The sequence below is a fragment of the Ascoidea rubescens genome (genome assembly GCF_001661345.1).
Source record: "Ascoidea rubescens DSM 1968 unplaced genomic scaffold ASCRUscaffold_1, whole genome shotgun sequence".
Taxonomy (NCBI): Eukaryota; Fungi; Ascomycota; class Saccharomycetes; order Ascoideales; family Ascoideaceae; genus Ascoidea; species Ascoidea rubescens.
The window spans coordinates 273,013-287,417 of record NW_017962913.1 but is presented as its reverse complement, the minus strand read 5'-3'; the positions used below and the strand labels follow the sequence as shown (position 1 = coordinate 287,417).

Genomic DNA, 14,405 nt, shown 5'->3' with positions numbered 1-14,405 from the left:
TAACAAAAATTAAAAATAATTGTGAAAAAGTTGCCCAAACCATCACCCAAACTCATAGAATAATTTGGAATAATTTCAAATTGGTAATCATACTAAAATAATATTCAAATAGTTGCAAGCTATTTTAAAGCACTAAACTTACTTAAACAGATAATTGTTAGAGCTTGAAAAGAATCAAAAAGTAAAACTAGCACAATTAGTAGAAAAGCACAGATAAAGATAAACGAAGAATTTTTGCTTTTAACTCGAAACTTACTAATCATCTCTTTGATTAGAGTTCGATGATTATGAGACAAAAGCTCTTTATGGTGGTTCAAAAATCGCAAGTTGGAGAGAAACAACCACACAAAATGGTGCAGGTGCTGGAAAGAAGAGGAAAAAGCAGGTTTGTCGCCAGCAGAAGCTGGAGCTGGGCTCAAACAAAGCACCACAGGCAGAACAAGAGAGGCAAGACAAAACAAAGCAGAAACAGCTCCAAAACCAGTTCCAGACCGGTTCCAATCCACCTCCACCTCTTTTATACCTCTCCACAACACCTTTTATACCACCCCAAAACCGCTCCTGCACCAATCGGGAAATCGAGACAACTCTCCTGCACCGTCTCTCTGGCTCTCGCAACGCGCAACGCAACGCAGTGCTGCATTTGATACTAAAACCTGGCCCGGCACATTTAAAGCATGCGGCTGCGGCAGAAGACGTTGGATGCGCCTTCATCACGCCTCAAAGTGCTGGCAACAGTGTCTCAGCTCTGCTTTGGCCGCGTTTCATATTTGGAAAACACGCTTTGGGTCTCCAGCCCGTGCGCTTTTCTCTGCGCAAATGAGCTTGTTTCCTGTACTCCGTAACTCTATTCTGGAAATCAAACTCCAAAGCTCTAACTGACGAAGATTCTGTTGCCATGTTCTGAGACCTGCCGATCCTCTGTTCGCTAACCGTTCGGCAGCTCTTTGTGTTTGGTGCATAAGAACCTGATCACTGGTACCATCTTTCGAGAAATTAAAGAAACCGATAATCTCAAGATGATTTTTAATCAACACAGACTGTCAATCATAATGATGAATAATCATTGTCATATTAATGAGACATATTCTCAATAAGGGCTTGGATTCTCTATCACTCATTAGATTTGACACCGATAATATCAATTTAAACTCGATCGAAAAAAAAAACAATAAAAAGTCAGGTCTTGATCTATTCTTCTGTTTGAATTGAAGAAACTGTTTATGAAAAGGCCTTATTACACGGACTGCTGCCTTACGCACACAAATCGTTGTTTTTTACCTGATTCATTTGAAAAATTAGCAGACCTATCGAATCAGGACACATCAAATGTGTCTCCAATAAGAGATTTCAAGATTCGCTTTGGCTTTTGTCATTTCAACCGTTTTTTCATTTCGATGTAATTGATGCTGTTTTTATTTAAAGTTATATCAAATTTAAATCAGATTTAAATCACACTGAACCATATCTACAAACAAAAAATTACCAAAATTTAAATTTGTGGCCAATTTTATAAAGTATAATTATGTTTCTTCTTTTAATTTATAATCAGTTCTGTTAAACAACAAAAAAAAAAAGGATTTCTGTTATGTTCTGTGTTCTCCTCCTTTTTTTAAAGAAAATTGTTCTTTTGTGTTTTACATGCTATTGTAATAATCAAACTTTTAAAAAAAAATAAAACGATATTCTTTTCTTTTAGTTTTGAAAAGATAACACTTTTCAAATTAACACTGACTTTGGTTTCACACTATCAATATCAATATCAGTATTATTATCAATTTTATTATCAATGTTATTATCAATGTTATTATCAATGTTATTATCAATGTTATTATCAGTGGTATTAGTATTTTCATTTTTCAATCCAGTCTTTGATTTGGCTACTTTCTTACTTAGTTGTTCATTTGAACTTTTACTGCTTTTTCTAGCTTCTTTATTTAGTCTTTCCCTTTTTTCAAAATATCCCTCGATTAAACTATTAATTGAGAAAAAATCATTTAAATTTAACAACAAACATTTAGCCTTATCATTTCTATAATACTTTAATAAATTTCCACCATAATAATTTTCATATGCATACTCTCTTTTTCCATTTCTGATGCCCCTGAATTTTATTCGGGATATAGTTAAAAAGACAAATGGTACTTTTATTGTAGACACCACTTTCGAGGCATTATATGTTAATGATGTAGGTGAAACAACAAAAAAAAATGAACACCCTCTCTTATTAACTGGAACAATACTATTAAATACCCCAACCAATTCAAGGAATAATTTGGCTGCAAGTTTCTTATCTGTATTTTTACATTGAACATATGCCGGGGTTTTCTTCATTGAATATTCTTGATTATTTTCTTCTCTCGTTACCAATGAATATATCTTCAGAGTACCTTTTAACGCCTTAACATTTAGTCTTCGTACTTGACTATCCTCTATCTTTTTTATTTTATATTCACTTAAATCCCAATACCCTTTCAAATCAACTCCTCCATCATACGATCCCCCGGTTCTAACAATCTTGCACATATGTAGAAACTTTTCCAAAATGTATTTAGTCTGCAACTCATACAATGTTCCCTTAAATACTGCTGATTTCGTATCCACTGTTCTTTTTTGGCAATCTGCCAAATACTCTTCAATCTCAATCAAAGCAGTTGGCCTGTCTTTCGACACAAGACTGCCTTCACCCAAGTTCGATGTATATCTGCAGCAAAAAACCGGCATCCATCTTGCTCTACCCCCAAGAGCATTAACCCCAAATATCCTTTGTGTGCTAGTCCTTAGCAACATCTCTTCGTGCTCTTGAAACATTTATTCAATTCCAGCTCCAAATTCTTCGGCAGATTAAGACACTGCGGATCTGAGTCCCTGCGTATATATTGGTCCGCAGTGCTGACTCATCAAACGTTGCATCCAGCATCAGATTACGTAAACCAGAGAGGCCTCCTGCTCTTTCCTGTTTTGGCTCCAAAAATAACTGATAACAATCCAAAGTCGTATCACCTCGAGCTTCCTCTCTCTTCTCTTCTATCTCCACCATGAGCACCTCTACAAAGACCTCTCCCTTGATCGATGCTTCTCCCAATTCAAAGGAAAGCTTCAGTAACGAGCCTTTGCATTCCAGTGGAAACAACCATGGCTTATCCAGCAGCCTGAATTTACACAGTGACCTTCTCAAAGCCAGTGAGCTGAAAAAGGCTGTTTCGATATTCGAAGTGGCTACTGATTTAGAGACCCTTTTAGGTAACCTAGTATGTTTTCTTATTTCTTTCAATTTCCATATCTTTATTAATACTAACTTATTCTTCACATCAGTTGAAAAAAGTTGAAGAGTCTGACCTGGAAATAAACAATAATAGTATGTTGATAAAAGTCTGGAAATTCTATAGATTTTCAAATTTAATTTCTCAATTATGTCATTGCATTTTTTATTTTTTGAAATAATAACTAACAAACTTTTTATCATGGAAAAAGTTGAAAAAATAACCAAAAAATTGACTGACATGGAACTCAAAATAAGAAAAACCGAGAATGAGTCTATCTCAAACATAAATCCATCTTCCCTTCCTGCTGGATCTGAGGAAATAACAATCTCATAAGCCGACCTAGTTTTCTTTTCATAAAATTTATTTCATCTTTTTTACTTTGCAAAATTAACTCTTCTTCATTAACTCTCTTCCTCATTCTGAGAAAAAATTACCCGGCATTCGTGAAGGTTTTCTTTCATCTTTATCTTTAAATCCTTTTCGTCATTTCATTTCATTTCATTCTATTTATCTTTAATAGATTTTACAATTAAATAGTTTTAATAAATATCTTTGAATAATGTCAAAAGTGAAAAAATCAAAAAACCAATTAAGAAGAGAAAGAGCAAAACTCAAGAAATTGATAGCTAACGAAGAAATAACCAAATTGAAAAATGACATTAAAAATGACATTAAAAATGATATTAAAAATAATACCCAGAATGTTCAATCCGATAATATAAATAATAAAGATCAATTTAACCAAATAGTCTTAAATAAAGATATAGCACAGCTTAAAAATGTAAACAATAGTGTATCTTCTGGAAAAATACAGGCAGATGCATTCTTAGAATCCATTAAAATGAGTCTCAATGAAGGCAATATTTATGATGATAATACTCTTCCCAATGATATCAACGATGATGATGAATTTCTCCCATACAACCAGAGTAATGGAAAAATATTCCAATCTGAAATTGATAAATATTTAAGTGACCCAACTTACCAAGACTTTAAAAAGGTCTTTGACAAATTTAATGCTGATGAATTTTCTGACTCCAAAGATGATATTAAAGATAAAAATCAATCCAATGATAAAGAAGATATGTTTTATAGTGATGATGAAAAACCTTTATCCAACTCTATTTTAGAGTTGGAGCAGGGTTTAGATCCCACCTCCGAATTTTCCAATAATAATACTAATCACAAAAATACCAGTACCAATAATAATAATAATGAAAATCAACTTGAAAAACTAAGTAAAAGAAAATTACGGAAATTAAATAAAATTCCTTTATCCGTATTAAAAGTCGAAGCCAAAAGACCCGAAATGGTTGAATGGTTTGATGTTGACGCCCCATATCCAAAACTATTGGTTCAAATTAAATGCTTAAAGAACATAGTACCGATTCCCTTCCATTGGCAAATTAAAAGAGAATATTTATCTTCAAAAAGAGGTATCGAAAAGAAGCCCTTTGAATTACCTGAATTCATACGTAATACTGGTATAACCGATATGAGAGATACAACTCAATTAAACGAATCAACTTTAAAACAAAGAACAAGAGAAAAAACTCAACCCAAAATGGGGAAAATTGATATTGATTATCAAAAATTACATCAAGCGTTTTTCAAATATCAAAAAAAACCAAAATTGTTGAAATATGGCCAACTCTATTATGAAGGAAGAGAAAATGATGAAATTGAAATCTCGGATTTTAGACCAGGAAAATTATCAAAAAGATTATATTATGCATTGGGAATACCAGAAGGTGCTCTTCCTCCCTGGATAATGAATATGCAGCGATTTGGAACTCCTCCTAGTTATCCCAATTTAGTTATTCCAGGAATCAATGTTCCTGACTTTAGTAATCAATATACAAATAATCGTAATGAAGATAGCATTAATGAAGCTAAAAACAATGCATTATTAGTTCCAATTCAACCCACTGGATGGGGCAAACTTAAAGAAGATGAGGAAGAAGATGAAAATGATGAGGAAGAAGAAGAAGGTGATGTTGATGTTGATGCAAAAATAAATTCAAGTAGTGAAAGTGATAACGACAGTGATGAAGACAGCAATAATTATAAAGAAAATGATGTTGAAGCTGTTCCTATAATTGAATTTGGAACTACTGCTTCTCTTGATGATATAGACATGCCATCATTATATGATAAATCAAAATCAGAAAAAGAAGATAATAAACCAAAGGTATTATATCAAGTATTGGAAGAAGAAAAATACTCTGATTCAAGGAAAGGCAAACATACATATAGATTACCAAGTCAAAATCAAAGTCAAAATCAAAATCAAAATCAAAATCAAAATCAAAATCAAAAACAGAATACTAAAGATAACAACAATGATTCCACCTCAAAAAGAAAAAGATATGATCGTTCCAAATATCAAAACGACTTCAAGTTTTGATCATAATTACAACCAAAAGTTTATAGTTACATATACATATATCGCTAGCTACAATTACAACTGTAATTGTAATTGTAAATTGCAATTGTATTATATTCAATAGATATGTTAGACCAAATCTTAGGCCCCTGGCATTTTCAATGCATAAATATTAAGCGGAGAAAACTTTGATCGGATTCTTTTTTTCAACCTTCAAAAGTGAAAATAGTGAAATTGGTAAAGATATCTTGCTTTGTTTCTAATGCCACAAGTCTCGAATCCCATACAGCCTTCTGATGATACTATCAGGATATTGATAACAACAGACAACCATGTTGGATACAATGAGAATGACCCAATCACTGGAAATGATTCATGGCAATCCTTTGATGAAGTGTTGAAAATAGCCAAAGATCAGGATGTGGATATGATTCTTCAGTCTGGAGATTTGTTTCATGTCAACAAGCCCTCAAAGAAGTCTTTATATCATGTAATGAGGTCGATCAGAATGAACTGTTTTGGGGACAAGCCCTGCGAATTGGAATTACTCAGTGACCCAAGTCTATCTCTAGACGATGGAATCAACATGGTGAATTATGAAGATCCAAACCTCAATATATCAATTCCAATTTTTTCGATTAGTGGGAATCATGATGATATTAGTGGCGATGGTCTTTTGGCTCCAATGGATGTTTTATCGGTTTGTGGGTTTGTAAACCACTTTGGCAAGGTTTTACAAAGTGATAGAATTAATATTCGTCCTTTGTTATTCCAAAAAGGCCTAACTAAATTGAGCTTGTTTGGCATGGCAAGTGTTAGAGATGAAAGATTGTTTAAAACATTTCGAGATGGGGGAGTTAAATTTTTAACACCAACAATAAGATCAAATGAATGGTTTAATCTCATGTGTGTGCACCAAAATCATTTTGCTCATGTTAATACAGCATACCTACCAGAGGAGTTTTTACCAAAGTTTTTAGATTTGGTAATTTGGGGCCATGAACATGAATGCATTCCATACACTGTTACAAATAGCCAAACTGGATTTAATACTTTGCAGCCTGGTTCTTCTATTGCCACATCGTTATGCGAAGGTGAGGCAGTAGAAAAAAAAGTTTTTGTTTTATCAATAAATCAGTTGGATTATAGTATCGAACCTATAAAACTTGAAACAATTAGACCATTTATAATGGCCGAAATATCTTTAAAAAACTCTGGAATTATTCCTGGGCCAACAACCAAATCAGAGATTACGCGATATTTAATTAATGAAACTGAGAGTTTAATTGAAAAGGCAAAAGAGCAGTGGGTGACGCAAAATGCAGAAATATTTGAAGATAATGAGGAAGAGGAAGAGGAAGAGGAAAAGGAAGAGGAAAAGGAAGAGGAAAGAAAAAAGAGGATAGATTCAAAATTCCCTTTACCTTTAATCAGATTAAGAGTTGATTATAGTGGAGGTTATGAAGTAGAAAATCCTAGAAGATTTAGTAATAGATTTGTTGGGCGTATTGCAAATGTCAATAATGTTGTTCAGTTTTATAGAAAAAAAAGTTTTGCAAGCAATAGAAGGGGCACATCGAAAAGAGGAGATGATAGTGATGATGAGAATAGAAATGATGTCAACATCAAATTGGAAGTTCAAAACTTGGTGAATAGTTTTTTGAAGGATTCTGAATTATCTTTATTATCTGAAGATGGAATCAATGAGGCAGTTAAAAGATTTGTTGACAAAGAAGATAAACAAGCGTTGAAGGAATTTATTGATACTGAATTGAAAAACGATTTTAAATTATTGATGAAGGCTGAAGTCACAGAAGGTATGAACATCATTCTGGAATTGAAAAATGAGAAAAAGAAATTGGGAAGTGGCACAAGAAAGAGTATCGTTAAAAGCAAAGAAAATGTATTAGATATTGATAGCGATGAGGAAATTTTACAAAGAGTAGCTGAAACTAGAAATTCTAGAAGGCTCAAGAGTTCTCGGCAACAATTTAAAGAGACTGCAATTAGGCCATCGAAAATTGCATCAAATAAAAAACAAACTGGTAAAAATCAAGATTATGATGTTGCTCTCAGAGTCTCAGATAGTGAAACGGAAGATGTTGCTGGAGTTGAAAAAAATATCTCAAGACCTACGTCAAGGTTTCGAAAACGAAATACGGCTGTATCTTATAATTTGGATGAAGAGATTGATGAGATAGCTGTTTATGATGGTAGAAAAGATAAAGGACAAAAAAGTAGAAGAAACAGAAAAAAAATACAGAATGAAAGTTCTGAAGAATCGCCATCAGAACATTTTTCAAGTGACGAAAGTGGAGCAGAAGATAAACAAGAGGAAAATGATGATGAAGCAGAAGAGGATTTGGAAATGGAAATGGTTGAAGTTCCAAAACCCAAATCAAGATCAGTTAGAGGGAGAAGCAGAGCAGGAGCTAGTAATAGAGGCCGAAGAAGTGTTTCGAGCAGAAAAACCACTAGAGGTCGTGGAAGGAAAATAGCTTCTAAAGATACAAGTACACAAAGTTCGATATTTGATTTAATGAGTAATTTTAGTAGAAGATAAGAATAAAACATTAGGATTAGGTGTTTTTTCATAGATTTGGAAAATGGATAAGCTAAACTAGGAAATAGAAATTATACAAAATGACGTTAAAGAAGCAAATAAAAGAGAGAAAAGAAAAGCTGCACATACAATAAAGATCAAAGGTATTAACGGCAGCATCGCTTTTCTTCATCGTTTGTAGAATTAGCCTGTTTTGACATTGGTTCGTAATGAAATAAAAAGTAACCAACCATAGCACCAACCATACATGAAATGAAAATATAACCATTAAAATACATAAACAACAACATGACAACATGATGAACACTCCATTCAATGGTGTCTAATGCACAATAAAAAATGTGTTCCAAAACGTTTGGATATATGTAGATGTTATCATTTTTAACTATGGCATTTTGAGAATTCAAAGCCCAGAACCAGTTATGTGAGAGACAAGATAAGATGGGAACCAAAAAATCTTGAATCGGAGAGCTTTGAAGTTTGAAGTTATTAGTCTTTGTGGATAAAGAGCTGATATTTGTGTTAGCTAGTTGGGATTTCTTGTTTTGAAGAATGGTTCTCTTATACTCTCTCATTACTCTTCTAAACCATTGAACAGCGATTAAGAGGAAAAATACACCAACACACGAACCAGCAAATTTTGCCTTGGTATCATTTTTCCAAGTTCTCGAGATCAAGCAAGTATCAATAGAATACCAATTCCAAAGCATACTCATTTTGCAAGATGAGCCAGAGGAATGCGAGTGAGCAGCAGAGGAAGTAGCAGTCGCAGAAGCCATATTCATTTCCATTGAAGAGGAGGTTGTAGCTGCCATATGCATTGAATGGTCCATTGAATGATCCATCGAGGAAGAAGCCATGTTCATCACCATCGAAGTAGCAGAGCTGATAAGGCTTGTCGACATTTGCATATCCATATCCATTTCACTCATCGATTGCATTTTCACAGAACCAGTATTAAAGGAAGTAAGAGTTGGTGAAGTGGTCCAGCATCAACATCAGGAAACAGCAGAGCTTATATATCTGCTCCCACATCGAGCTAGATCTGGGAAAGAGAAGAGAATAACTTCATCAAAGCATCTTCACCAGAGCTGTTTTTGAGCAAATTTCCAAAGAAAAGAATCTTCAAAAAAGAAATATTTGCTCGCTTTGTGATCGTTGTGGCCGAACAGGGCCCTGTTTTCAATGTGCAAAAATGCTGGTGCAGACTGGGGGCTGTTTACTAAACAAGATTTCCAAAAAAACAGTAATATTACTTCCTAAAACTGTCAAATTTGCTCGTGGATATATTCAATCACCTCTTGATGAGAAAACTAATATATTCCTTTAAAGGACTGTTACTGAATTGTTTCCATGAAGTGGCTTTCTTCGAGGAAATGATATATAATTGAGCCAGTTCCATTCTTTTGTAGCACAGATTAGTTTTCGCTTTCAATCCTTGTGTCTCTAACAAACAGCTAAATCAAACAGAATATAATACTATAGAAACAGCATTTCAAGATGGATATGTCAAGTAGCAGCAGCAGTAGTAGTAGTAGTACAAGTGCTTCGTGCAAGATTTCCATGTTGTGGAATTGGTACACTATTGATTCATGTTTTCTTGCAAGATCGTGGCATGTAAGGTCAAAGAGCATGTTTGCTGGAAGTTGTATTGGGGTTTTCTTCTTTATATTGGCTTACTATTGGGTTCACAGAGTCGTCAAAGAGTACGATAATGCTATTGTTGATTACAAGACTGCTCAATTACAGATTGTTTGTGATAATGTCGACAATTGCGAGAATGAAAAAATCAAGTTGGGAGATAGCACTGATAACGAAGACATCAATGAGAAAAATATAGCTGCTAATAAAAATAGCAGTGGTGTAATTGGGGGATTTTTTGGACCAATTTTCAAAGTTTTAAGTCACTCTTGGTTATTTACAGCTAAAAAATCACATAATGCAGATGATGTGGTGATTATGCCCAGTATTGCTGAACATTCACTAAAATCATTGTTTTTTATGGTGGAATGGACTTGTTCTTATTTAATTATGTTGTTATGGATGTATTATAATGGTTATATTATTATCACTTGCATATTGGGTTGTTTCTTTGGCAAATTACTTTTCGGATATGAGCCTTTAGCAGTGGTGAATAAGAAATCTTTTACCAAAGTAGCTGCCCCAGTTTCCAAGTGTTGTTGTTAATTTATGTTGACCATCTGCTAATTTTTATTTTATTTTATTTTATTTTATTTTATTTTTATCTTTGTAATTCTCTCTGTTAATGAATCAATTAATTGTTTATTTTATTTTTTTTTATTTTATCTCTTATTTTCAATTATCTACAAATTTGTATTAAATAGTATAATTAAAAACAACTTCTATTGATTTTATTTCTATTGAAATTATTTTGGGGAAACTAGTCTGAAAAATCCCGATATGATATGATTTTATAAATGATAAACTGTATCTGGATTGATTGGTCTATCTTTTGGCAATGCTGGAATTAAACCTTTCTTCTCTTTTAATCTAAATTGAATAATTGACAATAAACTATAAAGCATTGATAATTTGGGACAATCAATATTGAAAAGCTTAGCCTTTTTTAGCACATTTCCAAGAATAACTTCCAATTCCATTGGATTTCCCTTTTTAACATCAATCAACATCGAAGGTTCAAAATAATCACCATCATCTGAATGAATCAAATCGGTTATAATTTCGTCAGGTAAATTTACACCGTCAGCCTTTGCGATTGAAATAATCTCTTTCATTGCAGGTACAATTATGGTTTGCAATCCACCAAATGCATCAATTCTTCCAACATCAACACCAGTGATAGCACACGTAGTGTTTAAAGTGGCATTGTACACCAATTTTCTATATCTATGATATTGAGCATCTGGCTGATAGATAATTTGATTGGTAGAATTTTGATAGATTGAGATGAAATCCAAAGTTTTCTTTTCTTGAATCTTTGTAGAAATGTGTTTGTTATTAAAATAACTCACATATGTTCTATCCTTTTGAATTTGATGGATTTTCCCATTATCGTTATGAGAACCAATCAATGTGACGCCACTTAAAATAATATTATTTGGGTACTTTTCAAAAAATGGAACTTCATTACCAAACCCATTTTGAAACAAAATTATCGTGGTTTTTTTTTCAATCACTAAAGGTTCGATAATATTTTCAAACTTGGTTATATCTGGCAAGTTTTTAGTTGAAATTAAAATGTAATCATATGGTTTATCTTTAATTGCATCCGATATATTAGCAAAAATAGACCCATCTCTAGGTTTCCAATTTGAAATCTTCCCATAATCAATTGAATCAAATTGATAACCCTCTTTGCTAACCACAGGATAATCTCTTCTCACAACAAGTGATACACTGCATTTCTGATTGTAGTCTAACGAATAAGCAACAACAGCACCAACACCTCCTGCACCGATTAATAAGACCTTTGAAATTTCATTTTCTGGATTGCAATAGTCGGAATAAGATTGGGAGTCTAAATCTATAGCCATTGTTGACGAATTACCTGATTACTATTGTATTACTATTGTATTTCAATTGAAAACAAAAAAGAAAAGAGAAATAGTTCTCAAAAATACGGTAAAATGTCTATTATTTATATTGATCAAGAAGAAATGTTTAGTAATCCAACCACTGAAAATATCGAGAAAGATTGTTGATATCTCTTTGATTAGATTAGACAGTCGAGAAAAGCGAAATCTATCAGCTATCAGTTCACAGCGGTTCCGGCCCTGTTCCGGCCCTTGTTTTGGGTAAGGTTTCGTCGACAGCTACCCGCGGGACGTCTGAATATGCGGGACATCTGCTCGAAATTCTGATGCATATAGACGCGGGGCTTTAATTGACTTCCAGATCCGCGGATCAGTACTTTTCAGATCCACAGTACTGGGCCATCGCGTTTTACCCGATTGGGAATGGGCGCAGGTATATATGCTTCTCTCAGGGCTTTTCGTTTCTCTTCCTCAATTGTATCTTGATTATATTCAAGACCTTCAGCGCTTAATCTTCAATTGCTCAAAGATATATTCACCAGCAGCGTCTCATCCGGCAATATCTTGACAAATTGATAATTAGCCCTGCCCACTGCCCTAGTAAGAGGCAGAGCTGATACACAATCGCCAATCTTTACTCACACAGGCCCAAGCTGAGATGGCATTAACTTCATCCACAACCACTAATAGTAACAACAAACATGCTTTTGATCCATTCACCACTCCAGACAAAGTAGAAAAGAAGGTCACTCCACATCCAAAATCAATTAGATCAATCAAATCAAACAAGTCATCAAACTCAAATGAGCCAATTAACTCTTTAAAGCCAAATGTGGATTTGAATAAGATTACAAAAGCTGCTAAAAATACCAAAATCAAAAAATCGAAAAAGACACTAAACCAAAACTATCCTAACAATAATAACGCCGTTGAAATTAACAATAACAACAATCAAAACGTAATAACCTTTGATGAATTAAATACTTCTATGGCAACAATAGCGTCCTCAATTGCCTTTTCAATGACTTCTTCTAAAAGTGACCGAGACCCAAATTATGATATTGATGTTGAATTGCCTGGCAATGATACAACCTTGACAAGTATCAATGATAATGTTCAGGTTGATAAGAAAGTGATCATGTCTAAAAATACAATGAAAGAAGAAGCAGAAATGGATACAAAAGAAATTGAAGAAAACAACAACAAAACCAAAAACAAAATTGATAAAATGGAAAACGAAAAAAAAACTCAGCAAGCACTCAAGAAAAAACAAAAACAAAAAGAAAAACAAAAATTTATATCTCCCGATAATGAGGTGACCCCATCTTTGCAAAATCTAAATCTATCAAATTATGATAAATTGAAAATCGTAGGGAATGAACTATGTAACATAACAAATGAATTTGATCATTTGGATAATGTGGATCACATTAAAAACTCAGATATAATTGATGTAAAAAGAAATTTACTAAATGATCTACAATCGCTTGAAAATTCCGATAATGATAATGATATCAATGGAAAAAAAAATAATGATAAAAATAATAGTAACAATAATTATGGTAATAATAAAAATCAAAAGGAAAATCAAGATAAAAATGATAATAACAAAAATAATAAAAATAATAATGATATTAATGATAACAGTGATAATGGTAATGATAATTCTTTTGATATTAATATTGAGGAAGAAAATTCAAATATTAATAACTTATTAAAAAGGAATAACATATTATTTGAAGATTTCAAAACAGCATTGAAAAATTCCAATAAATTTATTATTAATACTGAAAAAAATAATGACCCAACAGATAATGAATTGTTTGAATTATTTAAAATAAATCAAGACAAAATACTAAATGATTATAGAAAATATAATGATGATGTAATGGTAAATTTATTAAATTCTTCAATTATAAGTAAAAGATCATCATTAGATAAAGAAAATAATAATTACAAAAACAACAAAAATGAAATTGAAAATGAAATTGAAATTGAAAATGGAATTGAAAATAAAAATGAATTAATTAAATTCAATTGGGAAAAATTAGGAGCTGTTTATGATTATATCTTTGAAGATTATGAAAAGTCAATGAATGAAATAATTAAAAACTTTGAAAAATTGGATAAGAAGCGCAATAATTGGATAGATAGTGCATTATTTATTGATGATCAAAGAGCAACAAAAAGATTGCAAATTCAACAAAATTATATAATTTTAAAAGAAAATTACATAACTCATGTTAAAAAAAATTTAATCAAATCAATTAAAGTAATATCAAAAGTTATTACATCGTTAAATAGTTAATATTTCTACCCTTGAAAAGAGAGAGAAAGAGATTTTATACAAGTGCTATTTAATAATTATGCTATATACACTGATAAAAACAGTACATAAAAAAAAATGAAAAGTAAAAAAAAAAATGTAAAATATAACAGAAATTTTATAATAATTTCATAATTTAAAAATGATCTAATAGGTTTATAATAAATTGAGAAAAAAAAGGTGATTAATAAAATAATATAAACATAGTAATAAAACAAAAATAAAAAATGTTAACGATTTCTAGTAATGTATGGTTGTATATGTTGGTTTATAAAAAATCTAAATGGAGAAATCTAAAACAAGGAATAAAGTGTAAATTCAGTAAATGATAATACGTTTTTTTTTTGAA

At 32.2% G+C, this 14,405-nt stretch overlaps 9 protein-coding genes across 9 annotated transcripts; 5 read left to right on the top strand and 4 right to left on the bottom strand.

The window, feature by feature from the left end:
* Positions 1 to 550: 550 nt before the first annotated feature.
* ASCRUDRAFT_73229 (uncharacterized protein) lies at positions 551 to 906 on the bottom strand. The gene has a single exon (XM_020192194.1). It carries the CDS (start codon positions 898 to 900, stop codon positions 721 to 723), a length of 180 nt encoding a protein of 59 aa, XP_020049656.1. The 5' UTR covers positions 901 to 906; the 3' UTR covers positions 551 to 720.
* Positions 907 to 1,719: 813 nt separating this feature from the next.
* RRG7 (Rrg7p) lies at positions 1,720 to 2,724 on the bottom strand (the record flags this gene model as incomplete). Its single annotated transcript, XM_020190098.1, has 1 exon — positions 1,720 to 2,724. One exon carries the CDS (start codon positions 2,722 to 2,724, stop codon positions 1,720 to 1,722), a length of 1,005 nt encoding a protein of 334 aa, XP_020049655.1.
* Positions 2,725 to 3,019: 295 nt separating this feature from the next.
* Positions 3,020 to 3,705, top strand: ASCRUDRAFT_73228 (uncharacterized protein). Its single transcript, XM_020192193.1, has 3 exons — positions 3,020 to 3,251; positions 3,316 to 3,358; positions 3,475 to 3,705. Exons 1-3 carry the CDS (start codon positions 3,039 to 3,041, stop codon positions 3,597 to 3,599), a joined length of 381 nt encoding a protein of 126 aa, XP_020049654.1. The 5' UTR covers positions 3,020 to 3,038; the 3' UTR covers positions 3,600 to 3,705.
* A 115-nt stretch (positions 3,706 to 3,820) lies between these two features.
* Positions 3,821 to 5,820, top strand: CUS1 (U2 snRNP complex subunit CUS1). Its single transcript, XM_020192192.1, has one exon. The coding sequence runs from the start codon at positions 3,826 to 3,828 to the stop codon at positions 5,671 to 5,673; it is 1,848 nt and encodes a 615-aa protein (XP_020049653.1). The 5' UTR covers positions 3,821 to 3,825; the 3' UTR covers positions 5,674 to 5,820.
* Positions 5,821 to 5,914: 94 nt separating this feature from the next.
* On the top strand, positions 5,915 to 7,468 carry MRE11 (MRX complex nuclease subunit; the record flags this gene model as incomplete). The annotated part of the gene is made up of 1 exon (XM_020190026.1): positions 5,915 to 7,468. A coding segment is annotated over one exon (1,554 nt), but the record flags the coding sequence as incomplete, so codon positions are not given.
* An 893-nt stretch (positions 7,469 to 8,361) lies between these two features.
* On the bottom strand, positions 8,362 to 8,946 carry CTR3 (high-affinity Cu transporter CTR3; the record flags this gene model as incomplete). Its single annotated transcript, XM_020189932.2, has 1 exon — positions 8,362 to 8,946. A coding segment is annotated over one exon (585 nt), but the record flags the coding sequence as incomplete, so codon positions are not given.
* A 775-nt stretch (positions 8,947 to 9,721) lies between these two features.
* ASCRUDRAFT_30761 (copper transporter family protein) lies at positions 9,722 to 10,402 on the top strand (the record flags this gene model as incomplete). The annotated part of the gene is made up of 2 exons (XM_020190216.1): positions 9,722 to 10,008; positions 10,120 to 10,402. The coding sequence occupies 2 exons, from the start codon at positions 9,722 to 9,724 to the stop codon at positions 10,400 to 10,402; spliced, it is 570 nt and encodes a 189-aa protein (XP_020049650.1).
* A 245-nt stretch (positions 10,403 to 10,647) lies between these two features.
* ASCRUDRAFT_67456 (ketopantoate reductase family protein) lies at positions 10,648 to 11,730 on the bottom strand (the record flags this gene model as incomplete). The annotated part of the gene is made up of 1 exon (XM_020191392.1): positions 10,648 to 11,730. One exon carries the CDS (start codon positions 11,728 to 11,730, stop codon positions 10,648 to 10,650), a length of 1,083 nt encoding a protein of 360 aa, XP_020049649.1.
* Positions 11,731 to 12,243: 513 nt separating this feature from the next.
* Positions 12,244 to 14,143, top strand: ASCRUDRAFT_10858 (uncharacterized protein). The gene has a single exon (XM_020188712.1). The coding sequence runs from the start codon at positions 12,389 to 12,391 to the stop codon at positions 14,036 to 14,038; it is 1,650 nt and encodes a 549-aa protein (XP_020049648.1). The 5' UTR covers positions 12,244 to 12,388; the 3' UTR covers positions 14,039 to 14,143.
* Positions 14,144 to 14,405: the final 262 nt, after the last annotated feature.

Coding starts and splice junctions, on each gene's coding strand:
- ASCRUDRAFT_73229 (XM_020192194.1), bottom strand. CDS start 900: ATGGCAACAGAATCTTCGTCAGTTAGAGCTTTGGAGTTTGATTTCCAG.
- ASCRUDRAFT_73228 (XM_020192193.1), top strand. CDS start 3,039: ATGAGCACCTCTACAAAGACCTCTCCCTTGATCGATGCTTCTCCCAAT. Junction 3,252..3,315: donor AGACCCTTTTAGGTAACCTA/GTATGTTTTCTT, acceptor TCTTCACATCAG/TTGAAAAAAGTTGAAGAGTC. Junction 3,359..3,474: donor CCTGGAAATAAACAATAATA/GTATGTTGATAA, acceptor TCATGGAAAAAG/TTGAAAAAATAACCAAAAAA.
- CUS1 (XM_020192192.1), top strand. CDS start 3,826: ATGTCAAAAGTGAAAAAATCAAAAAACCAATTAAGAAGAGAAAGAGCA.
- ASCRUDRAFT_10858 (XM_020188712.1), top strand. CDS start 12,389: ATGGCATTAACTTCATCCACAACCACTAATAGTAACAACAAACATGCT.